The sequence below is a fragment of the Panthera tigris genome, chromosome A2, assembly GCF_018350195.1.
Source record: "Panthera tigris isolate Pti1 chromosome A2, P.tigris_Pti1_mat1.1, whole genome shotgun sequence".
Classification (NCBI taxonomy): domain Eukaryota; kingdom Metazoa; phylum Chordata; class Mammalia; order Carnivora; family Felidae; genus Panthera; species Panthera tigris.
In genome coordinates this window covers 72,888,781-72,913,651 of record NC_056661.1, presented here as the reverse complement: position 1 = coordinate 72,913,651, position 24,871 = coordinate 72,888,781, and the positions used below count along the sequence as shown (strand labels likewise).

The window sequence follows — 24,871 nt, the reverse complement described above, 5'->3', positions numbered from 1 at the left end:
CCTATGTTTATTACAGCATTATTTATAATAACCAAGATATGGAAGAACTCAAGTGTCCATCAGTAGATGAATGCATAAAGAAGGTGTGGCGCGCACACACACACACACACACACACACACAGGAATATTATTCAGCCATAAAAAAGGTGAGATCTTGCCATTTGTGACAACATGGATTGACCTAGAAGGTCCTAAAGGAAGACAAATGCTGTGTGATTTGTATATGTGGAACCTACAAAATCAAACAAATGAATGAACAAACAAAAAGCAAAATCAGACCTATAAATACAGAGAACAAACTGGTGGTTGCCAGAGGCAAGAAGGGTGGGTAGGTGGTCAAAAAGAATTGATTTCAGGGGCTCTTGGGTGGCTGGGTCGGTTAAGCGTCAGACTTCGGCTCAGGTCATGATCTCATGGTCTGTGACTTCGAGCCCCGCGTCGGGCTCTGTGCTGACAGCTCAGAGCCTGGAGCCTGTTTTGGATTCTGTGTCTCCCTCTCTCTCTGCCCCTCCCCTGTTCACACTGTCTCTCTCTGTCTCAAAAATAAATAAACGTTAAAAAAAATTAAAAAAAAAGAATTGACTTCAGTTTTATACTGACTTAGTTACAGTGAAATATTGAAACTTTACTCCTATATAGCTCCATATATATATACAATATATGTATACAATATATATGTATATGTATATATATAGTTTCAGATATATAACATCTATACATATTATAAACTCAGCAATACACTGTTACAATTATTTCTCTATAAAATATGTTATACAGTATTAAATCTTTCAGAGTTGCTGATGAAAGAAATAAGGGCAAATAAATATTCATAGAATTTTTATATTAATCTTTTTATGCCATCTTATTTTCTTAATTTATACCTATGGATTTGAGTTAAAGATTTGGGGTGGATCTGATGTCCTTTCCTTAATCCAGTATATCTTGTTGCTGTTGTCCACCCCCCTTGTGCTATTATTGTTAAATATATTACATTTACATATTATAGGCCCAATAGTATATTTATATACATACTGTTTATTGCAATAGCTTTTGTTTGTTTCACATTTTTATTTAAATTCTAGTTAGTTAACATACAGTTGATATTGGTTTCAGGTGTAGAATCCAGTGATTCATTACTTACATACAACACCTAGTTTTCATCACAAGTGCCCTCCTTAATGCCCATCACCCATTTAGCCCATCCCTTCTAGCAACCCTCAGTTTGTTCTCTATAGTTAAGAGTCTGTTCTATGGTTTGCCTCTCTCTCTTTTTTACCCCCTATGTTCATCTGTTTTGTTTCTTAAATTCCACATATGAGTGAAAACATATGGTATTTGTCTTTCTCTGACTGACTTATTTTACTTAGCATAATACTCTCTAGTTCCATCCCTGTTGTTGTGAATGGCAAGATTTTATTATTTTTTTATGGCTGAACAATATTTCTCTCTCTCTCTCTCTCTCTGTCTCTGTCTCTCTCTCTCTCTCTCTCTCTCTCTCTCTCTCTCTCTGTGTGTGTGTGTGTGTGTGTGTATATGTGTGTGTGTGTATATATATATCCACACACACACACATATATATATATATACACACATACATACATACATGCCACATCGTCTTTATCCACTCATCAGTCAGTGGACACTTGAGCTCTTTCCATAATTTGGCTATTATAGATAATGCTGCTATAAACATTGGGGTCCACGTGCCCCTTCGAATCAGTATTTTTGTATCATTTGGGTGAATATCTAGTAGTGTACCTGTTGGGTCATAGGGTAGTTCTATTTTTAAGTTTTTGAGGAAACTCCATACTGTTTACCAAAGTGGCTGTGCCAATTTGTATTCTCATGAACAGTGTAAGAGGGTTCCCCTTTCTATGAATCCTCACCAACACCTGTTGTTTCCTGTGCTGTTCATTTTAGCCATTCTGACAGGTGTGAGGTGGTATCTCATCATATTTTTGATTTATATTTCCCTGATGATGAGTGATGGTGAGCATCTTTTCATGTGTCTGTTAGCCATCTGGATGTCTTCTTTGGAAAAATGTGTATTCATGTCTTCTGCCCAGTTCTTAACTGGATTATTTGATTTTTGAGTGTTGAGTTTGATAAGGTCTTTATAGATTTTGCAGTAGCTATGTAAATCAGTCAAGAGGAGAAAGTAACAAATATGTAATTACATTGTTTTTTGTAATTGCCTTAATTATTATTTTATTGGTTTTCTGCTGTGTATCTGTGTGTGGATTCATAGTGCTATATGATATCATTTACTTCCAGCCTAAAGAACTTTCTTTGCTATTTATTACAATTTAAATCTGATACCAAAAAATTCTTTCAGTTTTTGTTTATCTGGGATTATCTTTAGTTTGCTTTCATTTGTGAAAGATAGTTTTGCTGGCTATAATATTGTTTGACAGTTTTTTACTTCTAACTCTTTTAATACATTGCTCCAGTGCCTTCTGACTTCCATGGTATCTGATGAGATGTTACATGTTAGTCTTACTGGGCTACCTAGTATGTTATCAGTCATTTTTCTTTTGCTCCTTTAGGGTTTCTTCTTTGTATTTGAACATTTTGAGTATTATGTGTCTGGGTGTATGTGAATCCCTTTACATTGATCATACTTAGAGTTCATTGAGCTTCTTGGATGTGTAGACTAATGTTTTTCATGAAATTTCCAAAGTTTTCAGCCATTATTTCTTTGGTATTGTTCATCACTTTCTCATACCTCCTTCTGGTTCTCCCATTTATGTGTATGTTGGTGCTTTTAAATGGCTCTGTTCTCATTTCTCTAAGGCTCTGTTCTTCATTTTTTCCTCTTCTTCAGATTGCATAATCTCTATTCGTCTATCTCCAAATTTACTGATTATTTCTTCTGCCAATTCAAGTATATGGTTGAGCCCCTCCAGTGAAATTTTCATTTCAGTTATTGTACTTCTTGACTGCAGAATTTCCATTTGGTTCCTTTTAAGTAATTGGAATATTTCTATCTCTCCATTGATATGGTATCTTTGATGAGACAATGTCCTCATATCTTCCTTTAATTATTTAAGCATGATTTCCTTTTGTTCTTTGAACATATTTATAATAGCTGCTTTGAAGTTTTTGCCTGCTAAGTCCACCATCTGGGCCTCTTCAAAGGCAGTTTCTATTGCCAGCATTTTCTTTCTGTGTATTGGTCACACTTTACTGTTTATTTGCATGTCTCATACCTTTTTGTTGCCATCTGGATATATTAGATCTCCTCCAACCCCAGGCATTGTTTTGTTTGTTGCTTAACAGGTAATACAACAGTGACTTGCCTGCATCCATTCTGTGAGAACCATTTTCCTTGCAATGCATAGCCACTGAGGTCCCAGCTCAGATGGTTTCCACTTACTTTTAGCTCCAGGTCTTCCCTGAGTAGGTATAAGCCACTTACTAAGAACCCTGAGGATGTTCTTACCCAGTTAGATTTTTATCCTTTGTAGTTGGTCGTGTGTGTGACTTGGAAGCTGCTATTGAGTTTACAGTCTCCTTCCCCCCACCCCCTGCCTTTTTTTTTTAGCCAGGGACTAATAGCTTGGGGATTTCCTCTGTGACTGCTTCTGAGAGATCACAACCTTGGACACTCACACAGTTCCTAGACTTCCAGAAGTAATTGTGATTTGATTTTTAAGTGTAACTTCCAGTCTGTCTTTCTAGGATGTCCTGAAGTTGTTTACCCTATCAGAATATCCACGTCTAAATTTCTTTTACTTTGTACTTTGTGCTGACCCTCTTTACACTTATGCTTACACCTTCAAGAAGGTCTTACTGTGCTCTGCTGGAGTTCTTAGGCTCCTTGTCCTTACCTTGCTAGGTTTGGTCTCCCATTTATTGCTGCTTTTGAAAGACAAATGTAAAAGTTTTATGGAAGTGTTTTTAGAGTGGTCTCCAAAAGAACACCTGGGTTAGAATCATCCAGAGGCCTTGTTAAAATTCATATTTCTGGAACTAACCAAGCCCAGTGATTTTTAATGTCTTTGGATGAGGTTCAGGTATTGGCTTATGTAGATTTCCCAGAATTATTCTGGTACAAACTATATTTTGAAAACCATTATAGGAGATGGTAGAAGATTAAGTTGGAAGTGTAGCTTGGGTCCTGATCGTGAAGCACCTCAAATATTTCTCTAAAGGATTTGAATTTTCCCTGTGGGCTAAGTGTTGGAAACAAAAATGGCCTTACATATTATGTGTATAGTACTAAGTATCTTCTGTGTTCTCTCACCTTCCTTGATGGTCTCCCTGCTCTGTTGCAGACACTTTGTGTGCTCCTCACTCACTCACTAAGGACTTAAGGCCCTCATCCTTTTATCCTCTTTTATCCTTGCTTCCTCTCCTTTCTATTGTCTCTGACTCCCTACCAGCTCAGCATGACCTCATCCACCCTTCCCCTCAAAGATCTTAAAGCATCACTTTGTTTCTTTCTCTTTCAAATAAAAACTTAAAAGAGTATTTCCAGCAATTCAAATGAATTTCTAAACAAGATACTGGGTGCAGGGAGTTATTTTTTAATAGGATTAGCTTTCTTGCCTACTTCTCTGCACTACCCTCCACTAATGCCATAAGAAAAAGGGACAGTAACCTTGTACTTAAATTCTGAAATATTATCAACCCCTAAAATTCCTAAAGATTGTCAGCCTAATATAGGCATTGATTAAAAGTGAAGACTTTCTAAAAAAGCCATATATATCAAGAACTTCTATGTAGGAAATATTAACTTGGATACCAAGTAAAAAATTATTTGATGGGTGCTTTTAAAATCATAGGAAAGAAGATCTTATAGAAAGCTTTTGCCATAGATCAATTAGAGGATTATGTTGCTGAATGATTACTCTAGGCATCAGATGTTAAAAGCTTGAACTAAAATGATTATGATGGGTCTGGAAAATAAGAGATAAAAGCCACACTAAAAAAGAATGATTGGACTCAGTGACTACTTGAATATTGGGAACACTACAATTTAGAGTCAAAGATACTATAAGTGTCTCATGTCCAGATTATATAAATAATTTCTACAGCCCAATAATAAAAAGAGAAATAATACAATTAAAAGTGGATAAACGATTTATATAGACACTTGTCCAAAGAAGATATACAAATGGCCATTAATCACATGTAAGAATGCTCAGCATCATAAATTATTATGGAAATACAAATCAGAATTACAGTGTGATATAACTAGGGTGACTGTAATGAAAAAGTGATGTGTTGTTAAGGGTATAAATGAATTGGAACCCTTGTACAGTGCTGGTGACAGTGTGAAATGGTGCAACTGCTTTGGAAAATAGTTTGTCAGTTCCTCAAAATGTTAAACATGGAGTTACCACCTGACCCAGCGATTTCCCTCCTAGGTATAATAATTGGAGAAAAATATGTTTGTACAAAAATGTGCCCACATATGTTCATGAAAGCTTTACTTGTAATATCTAAAAAGACACACACAACCGAAATTTTCATCTGCAGATGAATAGATAATCAAATGTGGTATATCTATGCAATGGAATATTATTCATTCATAAAACTGTATGAAGTTCTGCAACAGCATGAATGGCCCTTGAAAACATTATGCTAAGTGAAGGGAGATACCTGTAATAGACCACCTATTGTATGACTCCAACTATATGAAATGTCCAGAAGAGGTAAAACCTATTCAGAAAGACAGAAAATACATTGGTGGCTTCCAGGGACTGAGAGAAGGAGGGGGAATGGGGAATGGTTGCTAATGAGTATGGGGTTTCCTTCTGGAATGATGAAAATGTTCTGGAATTAGATAGTAGTGAGGGTTGCACAAACTTGAGAATGTATTTAAAGCCACTGAATTGTACACTTTAAAAGGATGAATTTCGTGATATATAAATTATATCTCAAAATAATAACAAAAACAAAGAAAGATACCAGAAGAGGTTAGAAATCTATTGTTAAAGAACAAATCAGAGTTTTGGGAGGGTTTAATTTGTTGTATAGGGATGAACATAGAGAAGTCTGGGTTAGGTCTTGAGTTTTATGAAAGAGTAGAAAATTTCATATACTCCCTTAAAGCAGATTCCTTTGGGTTTCTTGGTCTTTGTGTCCCTAATTACAGTCTCACTGTAGGCTTACAATGTAGTTGTAAACAGGATGAATATAATACCCGTGCATTCTTGTTATTGTCCCACAGATCACTGAGAACTTGTTTTTTTTTTTTAATGTTTATTAATTTATTCTGAGAGAGAAAGAGATCGAGCAGGGGAGGGGCAGAGAGAGAGGGAGAGAGAATCCCAAGCAGGCTCTGTGCTATCAACACAAAGCCTGACGTGGGGCTCTATCCCGCGAACCCTGAGATTGTGACCTGAGTTGAGATCAAGAGTCGGACGCTTACCCAACTGAGCCACACAGGCACCCTGACTGTGTTTTTTTATTCAATTGTTTTTCTCTCTCTTTTTTTTTTTCACATGACATTGGTCATTTCAACATGATTGGGTTCATACTAAGTTCTGCTTAGCCTTCAGTGGGAAATGGTTCTAATGTCATTTCAATTTTCTAACCTTTTGCAGAGCTATCCAAATGTGGGGTGCATATATACCACCTTGTAGCCAGTATGGGATCTGGGTCGTGTTGTATCTGTTAATTCAGTTTTCAAAGTGTGGTTTGTTGAACTCGACACATACATGTGTCTAGGAGTTCATAAGTAACGTTACACAGCCATATTCCTGAGTTCCTCTCTCAAGATCCCTTTGGTAATTTCCAGTTTCCTGGGGTGCATCTTTTTGGTCCTCTGGCCAGAATGCTATGACTTTAGTTATGCTGTTCTCTGTGCACTTCCACAACTGCACCTGTCTTTGGGGCCAAGTGGCAGCAGGACAATGAAGGAAAAAGTGCCATCAGATCTGAGTCCACCCTTTGCAACTGCAGTTCCATCAAACTTCGAGGAACATTCCCTTTCTTAGGATTTTGTCTTCTGCTGGCTCCCACTGCCTCTGCTGTCAAAGCTGCTGCTACCCTGACACCACAGCATTGCCTGAGAGCCGGGGAGTGAGATAGATAAAAGAAAGAGAAAAAACCAGGGGGGTTCCACTGTCTTGTTGACTGTTTTGCATTCACTTTCCCACTCCTTGAACCAGAACTAAAGGGCTTCTCTCAGTGTTTTCCCTGTCTGCATCGATTGTAGTCCATTTGGGATGCTGTAACAAAAATACCGTAGACTGTGTTGCTAATAAACAACAGAAACTTATTTGTCACATTTCTAGAGGCTGGAAAATCCAAGACGAAGATGCTGGCATGTTTGGCGTCTGGTGAGGATCCACTTCCTGGTTCATAGCCAGCTGTTTTTATGCTTTGTTCTGTCATGTTGGAAGGGGTGAGGGAGCTCCCTGAGGTCTGAGGGTGTTAATCTCATTCATGAGGGCTCCACCCTCCTGACTTAATCACCTCCTTAGGACTCCACCTCCAAATACCATCACTTTGGTGGACTAGATTTCAACATAAGAATTTGGATGGGGGGGTGGGCATGGAAGATGGGCACAAACATTCAGCCTATAGCAGCCTCCCAGTGTTCACTTCTTTGTTTCCTATGTGATGAGTTCAGACCAGGGGATACAGCAGTAAAAAAATTGGTAAACTTACTGCTTATATGGTGGTATTTGAATTCTGTTCTTCCCCAATCCATCTGCTGCTGTTTACTTTTGAATCCTCAAATAGCCGTTCCCTGTATTCTGTCGAGGTTTTATAGCCGCATTCAGTGGGAGACAGCGTAGAGTATACTTATTTCTCTGTTACCCAGAACCTGAATGTTTCAACTTTAAAGCAAAATTTCTTACTATTTTTAGAAAAGCTCTTGAATAGTTTTTCTCAAAGAGAATCCTATCATAGTTAAGTAGAAGTGCTCAAAAAGTTCGTGTACTTTGTAACTACTTATTCATGCAAATTAGGGTTTTTATGAAATATGTAATCAAAATATAGAAATAAATTGAACAAAAAAGTTATTAAATAACCTGAACTATAATAGAAAACCCCAATTTTTATACGGATTGTAGGGTAAGCAAATGTTATCGTTTTGAACGATACATTTACATAACTAGACTAATACATTCTTGCTTTTGAATGCTTTATATATTGGGGTTTTGTTTACTTTTTTCATTAAAATAAAGGCTTTTCTGCTAAAGAGAAGAAAATCTTCTGACTTGTAGGAATGACTCGTCAGCTTGTCCTTAAGGTACTCTCCTTAAATACCAATTTTCCATGTCAGGCATTTGACATACATCTAGCACTTCTTCATTGTTCCCTGGCAAATGAAATATTTTGGAGTATGAGGAAAAACAGAATTTTCAGAAAGAGGAATAACGTATCAGAGCCAGCAATGGTCAGGGATACTAAGAGGAAAAAAAAGTCTATTTTCTTGTTTCTGAGCAGCGCTAAATCATTCGTCCAGTTTTTCACAGCAAACGTAATATAAGCCTGGAACACTTTGTGGTGACAGTGAGGAAGTGCTCACAAAATGATGGGAACATGAAAGAAGTACAAAGGAACCAACTTCAGAGAGTTCCCAAGGGCCCGGATGGGACCCTTTGAGTAACAAAATAAATATAATATAATTATGGTAATGAACTGTAATCCATAGAATATCCATGAGTCTATACTAATGTAAATAAATAATTGAATCAATAAATAAATGTGGAAGAATGGAAAAGAGCTGGTCAGATTGTAGGATTTCAATTAACAAACATAGAAGGAATGAGGAAATAGAAAATTACCTTTAGGTAAACATCACAGTAAAATCTGTTTCAGGAAAGAACCATTGATGGATGCTAAAATTACAGTGAAAAAGAGGATGTTCGTAATCTCAAAGTATGTCTCTATCTTCTCAGTTACAAAGGAAAAGCTAGTAACTTTATGCTGGGGTGGGGGGGGGGGATTGGTTACTAATGCCAGCTTAACCAAGTGATCCAAGTTAGTACTAAGATCTGTCAGCATCAGAAACCCTTTGAGATGATTCATGACATCACTTTCTTGCTCCAAATGCATAATTTTAACCTAGTCATGGGAAAATATCTGATCAACTCAATTTGAGAGACATTCTATACAATACCTGACCAGTCCTCTTTAAAAGTGTCCAGGTCATGCAAGACAGAGACTGAGGAACTGTCCCAGATTGGAGAATGCTAAAAAGGTTTGACAGTTACCTGCAGTGTGGGATCCTGGATTGTACCTTGAACCAGAGAAAAGGGCCAGTGTGATACTTGTCAAAATTCAGAGTCTCTAGATTAGTTACTAATATAGTACCCATTTAAAATTGTTGGTTTTAATAGTTTTACTATGGTTAGGAAAGATGTTAATAGTAGAAGCTGGATGAAGTGATGTTTGAGTACTGTGCTTTGCAACTTTTCTGTAAGTCTAAAATTATTTCCAAATAAAAATAAAAAAAAATCGGAAAAAATTTCATTTCAAGTAACTTATATTATATAAATGCAAAAACAAAGAGGCTTGCATTAAAAGAAAATTAAAATGAAATGTAACAAAGGGAAGTCCTACGGAACAGATAAAATAAAATTTCAAATTTCATTGCCTTTCTTTCAGATTTCAGTCACTTAAAAACAATGCTTATTAAAAAGTCTGAAGACTGTTATATACCATTTTTCCCCTCACATTTCAAATTGACTGGTTATAATACTTCTCCCTTTACTTTTTTAGAGATATGAAACACTGAGTAATTGAAGCCTGAACTATTACTGATATTTCTGCATCATAGTTGAGATTTTATTTCTGATGCCTGAAGACCACGAAGACAGCATACACTCAATCAAATGTTCAGATCTTCTCCACACAATTGTAGTTGATTCCTTGTCAAAAATTTAAATGAAAGATAATTTAAATTCATTTTTCTTTACAAAACAGATTTTTGCTAATTTATAAAATGTAATTAAAATGTTACCAGAATGCAGTTACTCTTGGAAATACTTCTCTACAGATTCTCATTTTTGCAAAATAGATATGTCTCATTTAACTTTTATGAAAAATGGTTAAATTTTCAAAATTGGTTTCAGATGCTACCCAATTTCTTGGTACATTGAAGTGTCAATAGTTGATGTAAGCCCTTTTAGATCAGCAGGCAGGGATTCTCAAACAGGGTATCCATTAGTCACCTGGGGAACTATTTCAAAATATAGATCCCACAGCTCCAGCAACAGGGATTCTGACAACACAGGTTAGTATAGAATTAAGGATGTCTGGATTTTTAGAAGATTCCCCAAGGATTCTACTGTAGAACCACAGAATGCTTTGGAGAGAGGAGAGTGTTGTTTATGAACATGGTCGTTATAGTTGGACAGAACTGACTTTTATTTGAGCTCTGCCACTTACTCATGGAGTGATTTGAGCATTACTCAAGTTTCCTATGCCTCAGTTTCCACCTGTGTAAAATGGAGCTTTTAATGATTTCTATCTCATTAATTAAAAAAAATATTTCAATGACATAGTGCATATGAAGTATTTAAAATGAAAGCACTTTTTATTGATTCATTTTTTAAGATGGCTAGATGTTTTTTGGAAAATGCGATGGTGCACAGGGAAGCACTTCAGGCAGAAGCATTAACCAAGCAAAGAAATAGGAGATGTGGAGCTGCCTGCAGAGGTCTGAGAAGCTCAGGTGTTGGGTTATGGCTGGAGCCTAGAGTGTGGGGGAGATATGGTAAGAGGTGAAAATAGGGAACCCAAGAGTCATTTCATGGAGTACTTGTATGCCATGCTGAAGGGCTTGATCTACATCCAAAATGTCAGACTGTGTAGTGTGATACCAACTACTGGAAGTGGAGCAGAGGAACTTGTATGAGCAGCAATGTTGTCTGGTGATCCTGGGTAGCAATGAAGCCCAGGAGGATGTAGGGTGCAGGATACACACGCCGATGTACAGCTGTGTGTGACATATGTGGAGTTTATCAGTTTCATGGTAGAGATTCAGGATATAAGATAGAATTCCTCAGGTTCAAGCCATATTTGATATAGCCTACCAAAAATCATGCACTGTAAGAGTTACTAGAAGCTATTCATTCTTTGTTTTATATCCTGTCAGCCAGAACTCTGGCCCTGAACCCCTCATAAACTCAAATTCTGGTAAAAATCTAGCTGTAGATGACCATATCTGAGCATTGTGGAAACGTAGTTTCCAGGTTCTAGGAAATCAGCTACTTTAATAATTCTAGACATGTGTGGGCATCTTGGGGAACAGTATCGTTGTGTTGCAACTAGACTAACAGATCCTATGTTAATCCCTGTTCTTGGCCATGTCAGAGGGTAAAATCTATTTCAAAGAACTTTTTCCAGGATAAGATTCAGTTCCTAGTCTCGTGGAGATTCATTTTACTTATCCTCAGACTGAAGTGTGGGCAAGCCAGGACACCTATTTGCAGGAGCAGACACGGGCTGAGTAGGATGCTATTCTATAGTCTGGGGTCCTCTGACCCAAGGCACACAATGACATCATCTCATTGAAAAAGTGACTTTTTTTTAATGACTCTTATCCCCCAAAAGTTTATGAATGCAACTAGGGCTTGTTTAAGTTAGAAGATTCTCCTAGAAATAGTGGTGATTGCATGGTCAGTGGCTCAGAGAAGTATATTTCTGCCAACTGTAGTAAGAAGAACAAGTAAAGAAGGACTGTATTTTTTTCAGAGACTGAGAGATTTATATGTGGAAAAGAAGGTGCTTTGGGTTATTCTGCTGTGTCATTGTTGGTTATTTGTAGTGATGTAATTGGTGGCAGATGTTGATAATGGGAGAGGCTATGCATGTGTGGGGGCTGGGCATATATGGAAACTCTTTGTACCTTCCTTTTAGTTTTGTTGTGAACCTAAAACAGTTCTAGAAAATGGTCTTTAAATATGCAAAAAAGGAAGGTGCCCTAAACTGAGATTGCTGTTCCCTTTATTTATTTATTAAAAATTTTCTTAATATGTATTTATTTTTAGAGAGAGAGAGACAGACAGACAGACTGAGTGTGAACAGGGGAGTTGCAGAGAGAGAGGGAGACAAAATCTGAAGCAGGCTCCAGGCTCTGAGCTGTCAGCACAGAGCCCGACATGGGGCTCAAACTCACAGACCACAAGATCATGACCTGAGCCAAAGCTGAATGCTTAACTGACTGAGCCACCCAGGCACCCCTCGCTGTTCCCTTTGGGAGAGGCTTCCCAGTAATGAAGTGGAGCTGCTACAGTTGTTTATTGAGACCTAAAGATCAGAATTGATTCATAGTCAAATATTTCATGAGTATCAGCTGTGTGCAAAGCAGTGTGCTAAGCACTGGGGAGAAAGAATCACAATACTAGGTTTACTCTAAGCAAATAGGAGACTACTTAATGAACAGAGGTACCAAATAATTTATTTGCAATGAGAGACTTAATTGCCTCAAAGCCTTTAATATGTTATATCTATTTGCCAGGGTATCTTTTTTAGGTACTGAGCAACTCATTGAGAACCAGGTTAATAATTAGGACATCGTTGACAAAGATCAGATTAGAAGACCATTGAGGTTTAAAAAAATTTTTTTTAAACATTTTATTTAGAAATAATTAGATTCACAGGGAATTCCAAAGATGGTACAGAGAGTTCCTGTGGACTCCTCACTTGTTTCCCTCGATGATTATGTCTTGCTTACATAATTACAGCATAACAGCAAAACCAGGAATCTGACGTTGGTAGAATGTGTGTATATAGTTCTATGTCGTTTTATTACATGATTGTGTAGATTTGTGTAACCATGGCCACAATCCAGGCCCAGAACTCATCTGTAACCACATCCATATCCCTTCTGCTGCCTCACTGTGGCCATATCAAACACTTCCCTGTTTCTAATTCACAGCAGCCATGAGTTTTCCTTCCATCTTTATAATTTTGTCATTTCAAGAATGTTAGATAGATGCGATCCTACAGTGTGTGAGCTTTTAAAAAACTACTAGCTTTATTGGGATATTATTCATATAGTGGAAAATTCCCCCTTTAAAGTGTATAATCCATGATTTTCAGCACACTTCACAGAATTGTGCAACCATCACCTCTAATTTCAGAACATTTTTATAACCCCCTAAAAAGCCCCATTAGCATTTCCTCTCCATTTTACCATCTTGCCAGCTTCCTGCAACCACTAATGTGCTTTCTGTTTTTATGGATTTGCCTATTCTCTGCATTTCATATAAATAGAATCATTCAACATGTGTCTTTTTGTGAGTGGCTCCTTCACTTAGCCTAATGATTTCAAGGTTCCTCCAATACTCCATTCCTTTATGTGGCTGAATAATGTACCTTGGTATAGATGCACCACATTTCGCTTGTACATTCATTCATCAGTTGATGGACATTTGGTTTATACCCACATAGTGTCTGTTTTGAAAGGTGTTTTTATGTAAATTCATGTACAGGCTTTGTGTAGATATATGTTTTAATACCTATTGGATAGATAGCCAGGAGTAAACATAATTCTGTTTAATTTTTTGAGGAATTGCCAAACTGGTTTCCAAAGTAGCTGCCCCATTTTACAGTCCCACAAACAGTGCATGAAGGTTGCAATTTCTCTATGTCCTTGCCAACACTTATTACCTTCCTTCCTTCCTTCCTTCCTTCCTTCCTTCCTTCCTTCCTTTCTTCCCTCCTTCCTTGCTTCCTTCTTCCTTCCTTACTTAGTCTTTCTTTCCTCCCTGCCTTCTTTCCTTCCTTCTTCCTTTCCCTCCCATCCTCCTTCTTTCCTTCTCCCTCTCCCTCCTTTCCTCCTTTATTCCTTCTCTTCTTCTTTCCTTTTTTCCTTTCATAGCCATACTAGTGGATATGAAGTAGTATCTCACTATGGTTTTGATTTGCATTTCACTAATGATAATGATGTTGAAAATGTTCTAAAGTGATTATTGACCATTTGTATGTCCACTCTGGATAAATGCCTATACAAATGTTTTGCCCATTTTTCAATTGGGTTATTTGTCTTTATTATTGAGTTAAAAGAGTTCTTTATGGGCAACTGGGTGGCTCAGTTGGTTGAGCGTCCAACTCTTGATTTTAGCTCAGGTCATGATCTCATGGTTAGTGAGATCAAACCTTGGGGTCGGGCTCTGTGCTCTCTCTCCCTCTCTCTCACCCCTCCCCTATTTGTGCTTGCCCTCTCTCAAAAATAAAAAAAAATAAAGAGTTCTTTAGATCCTCTGGATACAAGTCCCTAATCAAATGTATGAGTTGCAAATATTTTCTTCCATCCTGTGGGTTGTCTTTATATTTTCTTGATGGTCTCTGAAGCACAAGTACTTTTAGTTTTGATGAAGTCTTATTTATCTATTTTTTTTCTTTCATTGCTTGTGTTTTTGGTGTTGTATTCAAGAATCCAAGGACATAAAGATTTATGAATATGTTTTCTTCTAACAATTTTATAGTTTTACCTTTACATTTAGGTCTCTAATCCATTTAGTTTAATTAACTCTATGAGTTAGTCTTTACATATGGTGTGAGATAGGAGTCTAACTTTTTTCTTTTACATATAAATAACCAGTGGCATGCTACCAATTATTGAACGACTATTCTTTCCTGCATTGAATTTTCTGGCACCCTTGTTGGGAATCAATTCATAGGAAAGGTGAGGGTTTATTTCTGTTCCATTAATCTGTATGTCTGTTCTTTTGCCAGTACCACACTGTCTTGAACTGTGGCTTTGTCATAGTTTTGAAATGAAGAGAACCTCAACTTTGTTTTTCCTTTCCAAGATTGTTTTTTATTCCAGCTCCCTTGCATTGCCACATAAATTTTAGGAGTAGCTTGTCAGTTTCTGCTAATTAGTTAGTTGGGATTTTGATAGGAATTGTGCTGAATCTGTAGATCAATTTGGTAGCATTGCCATTTTAGCAATATTGTCTTCTGATCCTTGAAGATATTACGTCTTTCCATTTATTTAGTCTAATTTATTGCAAACATATTTTGTCGTTTTCAATGTGCAAGTCTTGTATTTCTTTGGCCAATTTTGTGCCTGAGTATTTTACTCTTTTTGATGATACTGTAAATGGAATTTATTTCTCGATTTTACTTTTGTAATTTTAGTTATTACTGCATGGAAATAAAATTGACTTTTCCTTCAGTCTTACTGAATTCACTTACTAGTTCCAATAGTATTTTTTAGGAGGGGTTGTGGATTCCTTGGGAATTTTCTGTATATAAGATTATGCTGTCTTCCTATCTAATCTGGATGGCTTTCATTTCAGTTTTTGCCTGAATTCCTTAGGTAGAGTCCCCAGTACTATGTTGAATAGAAGTAGCAAGAGCAGACATCTTTGTCTTGTTCCTGATCTAAGGGACAAAGCATTCATTTTTTTACTTCCAAGTATAACATTTGCTGTGGTCTTTTCATACGTGCCTTGTATCAGGACTGGGGAAGTTATTTTGAATTTATTGTTTGTTGAATGCTTTTATCATAAAAGAATGTTGCTTTTCGGTATCTATTGAAATGATTATGTGTTCTTTGTCTTTTTTTATTGATATGGTGTATTACCTTAATTGGTATTCAGTTGTCAAATCAAACTTGCATTCCTGGGATAAATTGCAATCAGTCGTGGTGTATAATTCATTTTATTTGATGCTGTGTTTGGTTTGCTGATATTTTGTCGAGTATTTTTTGGGTCTGTTTTCATAAGAGTATGTATATATGCATGTAGTTTTCTTATGTCTTGTTTTGTTTTTATTTCAGGGTAATACTGGCCTCATATAATAAATTCAAAACTCATATAATGAGTTGGTCTCATACATGTATGTGTGTAATAGGGTTTTTTTTTTATTTAGTTAGGATAAGAAAGAAGACGAAATATACATTTCTTATGTCTTTTATATTTTGATACTTGCCTTTACTGGTTTTTCCATATGGACTCAAAGGACTTCCTTTAATATGTCTTATAAGGTCTATTAACAGCACAGTCTCAGTCTTTGTTTATCTGGGAATGTCTTTAGTTCATTTACATTTTTAAAAAACTGAAAAATAATTTATGAGAAATAATTTTGCAAGATGTATGTATGTAAGATTCTTGATTGACAGTTTTTTGGGTTTTTTCCCCCAAATATTTGTGAAACTTCTTGATATATCATCCCCTGCCTTCTGTACTGCATTGTTTCTTCTTTCCTTTTTTTTTTTTTTGAATGTTTACTTATTTTTGAGAGACAGAGAGAGAGAGAGAGAGAGAGAGAGAGAGAGAGAGAGAGAGTGAGAGTGAGAAGGGTAGGGGCAGAGAGAGAGAGAGAGAGAGGGAGACACAGAATCCGAAGCAGGCTCTAGGCTCTAACCTGTCGGCACAGAGCCCAATGCGGTGCTCGAACTCATGAACTGGGAGATCATGACCTGAGCCAAAGTTAGAAGTTTAACCCACTGAGCCACCCAGGCACCCCTGTCTTGTTTCGGATGTGAAATCAGCTGCCAATATTATTGGTGTTCCTTTTTTGTTCCAAGTTGTTTTTCTCTTGATTTCAAGATTTTCTTTTTGTCTTTGGTTTTTAACATTTTGACTAAGTTGTGTCTGGGTGTGGATTTCTTTAAATTGATCCTAGTTGGAGCTCATTGAACTTCTTGGATGTGCAGGTTAATGTTTTCATCAAATTTTGGAAATACTTAGCCATTTTGTGTCCCTTTCTTTCTCTCTTCTTCCTTGGTACACTCATTATGCCTATGTTGCTGTATTTAGTGCTGTCACATTTATCTGAGTCTATTTTTCTTTATTCTTTTTTTCTGTTTTTTCAGACTTCATAATCCCTATCAATTTATCTTCAGGCTCATTCAGTGTTTATTCTCCTAGTTCAAATTTACTTTTTAGCCCCTGTAGTAAATATTTAATTTCAATTATTCTACTGTTTTAGCTTCAGAAGTTTCATTTGGTCCTTTTAAAATAATTTATTTTCCTTTATTGATACTCTCTATTTGGCAAGATATTTTCATCATTCTTTCCTGTAATTCATTAAGCATGGTTTCCTTTTAGTTTTCTGAACATACTTATAAGGCTATTTTGAAATCTTTATCCATTAGGTCTGACATCTGGATACTCTCAGAAGTAGTTTTTATTGCCTACTCTTTTTCTTGTGTATGAGTCACATTTTCATGTTTCTTTGCATGTGTCATAATTTTTGCTGAAAACTGGACATTTTAGATAGTGTACTGTAAGCAGTCTGGGGTACAGATTCCCTCACCATGCCTCTGCAATGCTTGTTGTTATTTCTTGTTTATTGTTTAATGACTTTTCTGGATTGATTCTGTGAAGTCTCTCCTCTCCCTCTTCCCCTTGCAGTTTGAACCCTCTACTGTTGACATTCAGAAGGTGTAGCCTTGGGCATAGGTAGTCTCAACCTAGGACTGCAGTGGTTTTAGCAGAGCTCTCTTTGACTTTCCCTAATCTCTCTGTTAAATTATCTGCCTCAGTGGATATCACATCTGGGTGTTAGGCTCTATTATTGTTTGGTTTTTCTGTATTGTTTTTAGCAATGCCTTTGAGCATGAATAGCCCCATAGTCTGATCCAACTAAATTGGTTCCCCTTTGTAGGGATGGTTTTCTGAGGCCAGCTTTTGTGTTTTGTTCTGACCCAAGAGGGACTCTACTTAATTTTCTCTTTGGTTGCTTCTGATAAATAAAGTGGCCTCCAGTTTACTTTTTTTGCTCTCATATAGCTACTAGCCTCCTATTAATTGCCTATCAGCAGATCTCCATTGTTTTCGAAAGCATCCTTAGTCCTAGACTTCCCCATACTCTTTCCAAATACGTCACTTCCTTTGGGAGAACTCTTGATCTTCCTGTTCTTATCACTTCCTTCAGTCTGTGGGCAAAATCTCTGAGGCACTGCTCTGGAGATCTAGTCAGGGACAGTGGTGGCTTCTCTCAGAGTGTCATCCTTGCTTTATGAGCAGAGCACTTGGTGGGAGTGGTGACTTCTGGTCTTTTTGGTTTGCCTTTCCCAGTTAGGGAATCTCTGTTCTATAAGCAAGGTGGGACAAGAGTAACTGGGATCTCAGCATTCTTGGCCTGTCATCCCTGGGGTCAAAACCATGTTCTATGAGTCAGAGCTGTGTGGAAAAAGATAGCCCTATACCTCTAACACTTCTTGCCTGAAATAGAGAATTTGCAGTACTGAGCTTGGGAGTAGGGGAGGTTTGGCAATGAGAAATGCTCTTGGGTGGCTCAGTCGGTTAAGTGTTGACTTTGGCTCAGGTCATGATCTCATGGTTTGTGAATTCAAGCCCCACGTTGGGCTCTGTGCTGACAGCTCAGAGCTGGGAGCCTGCTTTGGATTCTGTATCTTCCTCTCTCTGTGCCTTTTTCTCTCTCTCTCTCTCTCTCTCTCTTTTTCTCTCTCTCTCAAAAATAAATAAACATTAAAGAAAAAAAAGAAAAGAAATGCTATTGGCCTATAACTTTTGGAGAGACACTGTAGCCCTTGGTTGGGAGCTGGGTGGATGGGAGCCCTGTGTTCTTAGAGGCACCCACTGGGAGTAGAGTTTTATCCTGCTGATCTCAGTGGTGGTTAAAAGAGGGGGACTGGTGGAGGGAGTGGGTTGTGGCCCAAATGCCACAGACTTTTGCTCTTCTTTCTGAGATTTAGTAGCTTTTATTGAATAAATATTTCTTCCTTTGCTGTATATTCTTTGGATAATTTATAGAAACTTTAAATGGTTGTTTTTAAAAGTGGTTTTTACCAGCTATGGTTGTTTCACTGAAGAGTGAATCCATGGAGCTATTTGTGTTATCATTCTGGAAGTTACCAAACAGCCCCCACCAACCTCTGCCACACACACCCACATCAGGTAAATTTTAGGTGCATCTTGCTGCACTTAAGCCAGGCACAAAAGACTGCATATTATTTAATTACATTTATATAACATTCCAGAAGATGTGAAAATGAAGAGCTGGAAAACAGGTTAATGATTGATAGTGGTTAAGAGTTGAGGTAGAGATTGATTATGAGGGGACAGCACACGAGAATTTTGGGGGTGATTGCACTGTTCCATATGGTGCTGTGGTGGTAATACGGAAATTTATGTATTGGTCAAAACTCATACCACTCTATCGTATGAAGAGTATCAAAATTGATAAAAAATCAACCAGGATGTCAAGAAACCCAGATCTTGACTGTGACAAATGAACAGCATAACTACACTACAGAGGATAGGGAAGGAAGGAGCTAACCTGACTTGGGAAGCCAGTTTTTTGACTAAATACTGTAAGGCTAAAGACAAAAATTACCACATACAAACAATGTACTGTAGCTGGTAAATTTGTTTTTCAAATGGGCATGGGTTAGCACCTCTGAAACCGCTTTCATATGTGTAATAGGGTCGAACAGACAAGCAGATATATTGTAGATAATGAAAGCCAGGTTTCTTTTGTTGTAAAAGAATTTATAAATAAACACAGTAAGAATAATAGAATGAGTCCTCTGGTGCTTGATTAGAATCAATATCAATTCATTTGTTGTTGTTTTTTAAAAATACATACAGATACAGAAATACAGAAACAAATACAGATATATGTGCATGAGTAGTTAGCATTCATACACATGAGGTCATAGAAGCAGGGAATCCACAGTTGTCATGAACATACTTAACTCCCAGGCCTTGCTCTCTAAATATTATTCTTTTATTACATAGTATCAGAGCTTCTTGGAAAAATAGTTGGTTCCAGGGCTTGTGCAGGAAAAATTCAGGATAAACCTGGGCATCTGGTGATGCCAGAAAATATGGAGGTCCAAAAAAAAAGTGTGGGGACATATCAAAAGGATATGGGAACTAACCTGAAAGAACTTTCCATGGTCAAAGTTAGAACATGTAGAACACCAAATAATCCAAACAAAGGCATAAAAACCAAAAAGCCAAAAGTATTTGAATCATACCTCAAATAATAAAATATTTATTTGTTCACACTGACATAATAAATGATTAAATGAATGAATAAGTAAGAATAAGGGACAAGTCTTACAGAAATACTACAGTTAATAAATGTAGAAGGGATGAAGGAAATAGAAAATCACCATTAAAACATCACAAGAGTAATTACAGTAGGCAAAATCCACCAGTGAATGCTTATATTAGTGTGTGAATGTTTAATGAGAAGCAGGATATTTTCAGCACATCACCATCCTCCCCCAAATATTTATTAATGACGCTAAGAAGAATATAAGTTAACAGCAGTGAAAACTGGTAGACACACTTTAACTCTGCAGTCTGGTAATATCACCCGTGATGATGATGATGATGATGATGATGATGATGATGGTGGTGGTGGTGGTGTAATCTTGAATTAGATCCTGGCATAGGAAAAGGACATTAGTGGAAGAGCTGCTAAAACCCAAATAAAGTCTATAATTTAGTCAATAGCATTGTACCAATGTTAGTTTCTCAGTGTTGACAGTTGTACCCGGTTATGTAAGAGGTTAGCACTAAGAGAAGCTAGGTAAAGCATACATAGGAACTCTTTGTAACTATTTTTTTTTAACTTTTCTTATGTCTGAACTTATTTTAAAATAAATAATTGAAATAGTTAAACAAAAAATGAAGTGAAACAACATTGTATAAAAGACATCACAAGATGCTTTATGGACAATAGGTACAAAAAAATTCTTTGAACTGAGAAAAGGAAAGGAAAAGAAGAATCCTGACAGCATATGTCTGATTTAAATCTCCGAAGCAAATTGCCAGAAGAGTAGAATTCATAATAAAAGTACTGTAATGGAGGTAATTCATAAAGATAAGACAAGATATTGATAAATTTTATTAGCTTATAATAGTGAACAAAAACGAGATTATTTTTGCTTAATAATGCATGTGGATTTTCCTTCCAGTAGGGGAATCTTACATTGCCGATACAGAGTCAGTGTGAATTTCATGGAACTCTATCTCGTGCAAAATTAGGATAATTTATAAAGGTGTCCAACAGACTTCAACTTTGTTGAAAAATTCATTCAACTACTTATTCATTCCAGGGACTGAGTAAATGACAGTTACCAAAGCATATGATTCATACTTTCTGATACTTTGGAATTTGGACTGTCTTTAAAAAGAGGAAGCTGAGTAACCTCTAATTTTAAAGTTTGGAAGACTATGGAAATAAACAATGGGAAACTGGCTTACTGAATACAGGCAGAATGGATAATCAAAAGGAGATAATAAGGAATTTTTACATTGAGCTGGAAGAAAATGAAAGTTCCAAATAAGGCTTGACACCCAATTCACGTGTAGAGGATTCTAATACCAAGTGTCCTAGACATATAGAATAAAAATAAAATACTAAAAAACACATGATATCCTTACAAAACTGGAATATCCATAATTTTCAACATATAGCATTGAATATAATTAGAAAGGCTAAAGATGAGACAGACTGAAGCAATTCTGGTGGTTATTAAAATGATCTTTTCTGGGGGCTTTCTAGCTGTCTCTGTCACTAATTATGTAACCTTGAACAAGTCACTTATCTCTAAACCTTAATTTCCTCAATTATAAACTGGTGACTATAATACTGACAATTGTAGGGTTGCTGTGATGATGAAATGAGATAGCATAAGTATCACTTAGCACAGTATTGGTACATGTTAAGGCCTCAATAAACGTAAGCTACTGTTCTAGTCACTACTGTTGTCACTGTTAATTCCTATTTGTTGAGTGCCTCCTATGTACCCGCTCACTGTTGCTGGGTGAACTCACCTATTGTTTAATAATCTAAGTGGTTCTAGAAGTAGATGCCATTATAAATTCTCCTTTATTTGGGCACTGGGAGAATATACAGGACTTAACATTGGCTTTGCTCACCCAGTCTTTTCATACTTCCTTCATACATGCATAACGTTAACGCAACCTTTATTAATGTTACCTCGCCCCCCTTCAGCCCTCTTTATTTGGTCACTCCTTTCTGGTCTTCTTTTTGTTGTCACCCACCGCTATCCCCTCCTTGTCTTTTGATTATCCTGCTGATCTCCTTACAACACCTAGCAGGACCCAGTGATACTTGGTTAATATCTCCATTTCTCATTTGAAAGGTGAAAAATGATTTCCTATTAGTCTATTTTTTACCCCATACCTTGTCTATTCAACTCTTTGCAACATTGACCTTGGCGAAGAGCCTCACCTTTAAAAACTAGGTGTTTTCGGGGACCCTGGGTGGCTCAGTCGGTTGAGTGTCTGATTTCAGCTCAGGTCATAATCTCACAGTTGCTGAGTTCAAGCCCCACATTGGGCTGTGTGCTGACAGTGCAGAGCCTGGAGCCTGATTCAGGTTCTGTCTCCCTCCCTCTCTCTCTGCCCCTCTGTTGCTTGTGTTCTCTTTCTCAAAAATAAATAAACTTTAAAAATTAGGTGTGTTGTTGTTGTTGTTGTTGTTGTTGTTGTTGTTTTTAGCTTTATTGATAGTATAGTTCATGTCCTTTCTCTGTTTAAGTTTAATTTTCTGGTTCCCCTTCTTCCTTCTTTTAGAGGCACTGTAGAATAGTGAGAGATTGTGTAGGCTTGAATCAAATGGATTTGAGGAAGGGTCCTGTCTCTCTAGTTTCTATTCTGTAACCTGGGACAAGTTGTTGAACTTCCCTGAAATTGCCAAACCTCTCTAGGCTTCTGTTGTCTTATTTGTGACCCCCAGCCCCCCACCCCCCGAGTAGGTATAGAGTGTGAAGATATTTGTGTACCATGTTCATGCTCATTAACAGCTCTCAATAATCAAGCAGACAAAATGACGCATTTTTTAATGGATGTCAGTAAACCTCTTTTCTCAGTCCCCCACCACCCCCCGCCGAGTACCTGCTCAATGGATCCATGTACAAAGTAGCCATATGCAGGGATAGAGGCTATGAATGGGCTCAACAATATAGATTTCTCCTCATCAAGGCTTAGCGCCTTGTGTAGTGCCTACCCTGCCAATAGCAGAGACCACTTAGGGTGGGTTGATTACATTAGGCACATGCCATCATGGAGGTGGCATGATTTCCCCCCTCCCTGTACTGGCATGTAATCCTGATGTGGATTTGCCTTCCCCGCCCATAATGCCTTTGCCAGCATCCAGGGATTCACAAGAATGTATTATCCATTATCATGATACTTTGCACAACATCGTGCAGCATCTCACCACAAAATTGTGTGGTGATAGGCTCAAGCCTGTGAAATTAACTTGTTCTAGCCCTTGTCTCATCACTCAGAAGCAGCTTTCCCCATGGAAGGGTAGAATGGAGACCGCACCTGGAAGAATGGGCGCTGTCTTACAGAATGCAGTATCTGCTTTGAATCAGAGTCCCACTTCTGGTGTTGTGTCTTCTATGGGTCTGGAAACCAAGGAATTAGGAGTGGCTCCACTCATTGTAATATCTACAAGCCCATTCTCAGAATTTTGGTTTCTCTCTCTACAACATTAAGCTCTGCTGGTTAATAGTCACATTTCCTAAGGAAAGAGAGCCTCTACCAGGTGACCCAGTACCAATTCATTGAACTGAAGATGAGTCAGCCACCTGACTATGTAGGGATTCAAATGCCACTGAAGCAACAAGTAACAAATGTAGCTGCTAGCTGGGGTGGCTGATCCTGACTGCCAAGGGAAAATAGGGTTGGTACCACACAATGAGAGCAGGGAAGACCATGTCTGAAAACCAGCACATTTTCTTGGAAGCCTCTTAGTACTTCCATGTCCAGTAGGTAAAAGTTACAATGAAACAGGATTCAGACACATCAGGAATGAGGGTTCAGGTTACCTCATCAGGTAAGAACACTGACTTACTGAAGTTTTGGCTGAGGGGGAGGAAACTTGGAATAGGTAGTAAAAGAAGGATGTTATAAACATCAGTGACAGACTCATGACCAGTTTCATAAATAGTGTAGCAGCGATGTCTTTTCCTCTTTGTGTTTTATAGCTTTTTAGAGATTATTTTCCAGTTGGTACCAGGTAAGAGAAAATTCAGATGGGACTGTGGCCAGATTTGGTATACAGTAGCATTGCACAGGAATGGGTGCCATGACTGTTAAGATTTTTGTCTCCATTAATTTTCAAGGGAGGGTGTCTTCGTTTGCACTAACAGGTGCATCTTGTTATGTGGAAACGGAATTGTGTTGTTGTCGTTTAGACGAAATGTGAATGTGCATCCTCGAGGGGCTGAACCAGTTACTAAGTTCTTTCTCAGCCTCATATCCATGCTTTTGTATTCTGCTTTGTGATGTTGGAGCTGGGACTCTAAACCACATTTCTGGGGGCGCCTGGGTGGCTCAGTCGGTTAAGCATCTGACTCTTGGTTTCAGCTCAGGTCGTGATCTGGTGGTTTTGGGAGTTCGAGCCCAGCATCTGGCTCTGTCCTCACAGCGTGGAGCCTGCTTGGGATTCTCTCTATCTCTCTGTCTCTCTGTCTCTCTCACTCTCTCTCCCTCTCTCTGCCCTTTCCCCACTCGCCCTGTCTGTGTCTCTCTCAAAATAAATAAATAAAACTTTTTAAAAAATTAAAAAAATAAACCACATTTCTGCTTTGCCACCTGACTTGTGTTTGAAGCTGGCACAGAGGAGGCACTAGAGGGAGTCAGCAAGGTGGGAGGAGCAAGAAAAAGACTTCCTCTTTACTATTTTTCTGCATCCTCCCATGGACTCCAGTTCATCTGTGGCTCTTGAACTCATCATGCCAGCAACCCTTCCCCTGCGGGCAGCAGGGCTTTTATGTGGCAGCAGCTGAGTCAAGTTTGAAGTTTTCCAGCACTTTCAGAATTAACTGCAAAATGTCCAATCTCAGAGAAACCGGCTCTCACTGGCCAGCACCAGCACCTTCTCAGGGGTCTGAGTTTTAACTCTGCCATTTCTATCTCTAAGGGCCTAGGTTTAATAATGCCGACATTTTCTACTGTTTCCCCTAGTCCTAGGAATTGCTAAC

The 24,871-nt window shown here is 37.7% G+C and overlaps 1 protein-coding gene across 7 annotated transcripts in view; it reads left to right on the top strand.

The window, feature by feature from the left end:
• SUGCT (succinyl-CoA:glutarate-CoA transferase) overlaps positions 1–24,871 on the top strand; it is a 746,174-nt gene that overhangs the window by 380,505 nt on the left and 340,798 nt on the right. The window contains exon 14 of one of the 7 annotated variants that reach the window (XM_042963799.1): positions 9,688–9,808. The exons of the other annotated variants lie outside the window; for them this stretch is intronic. Coding sequence (XP_042819733.1) covers positions 9,688–9,711 — 24 coding nt within the window. The 3' untranslated portion in view covers positions 9,712–9,808. Of the gene's footprint in view, positions 1–9,687; positions 9,809–24,871 lie in introns of those variants that run through there. 7 annotated transcript variants of the gene reach the window in all.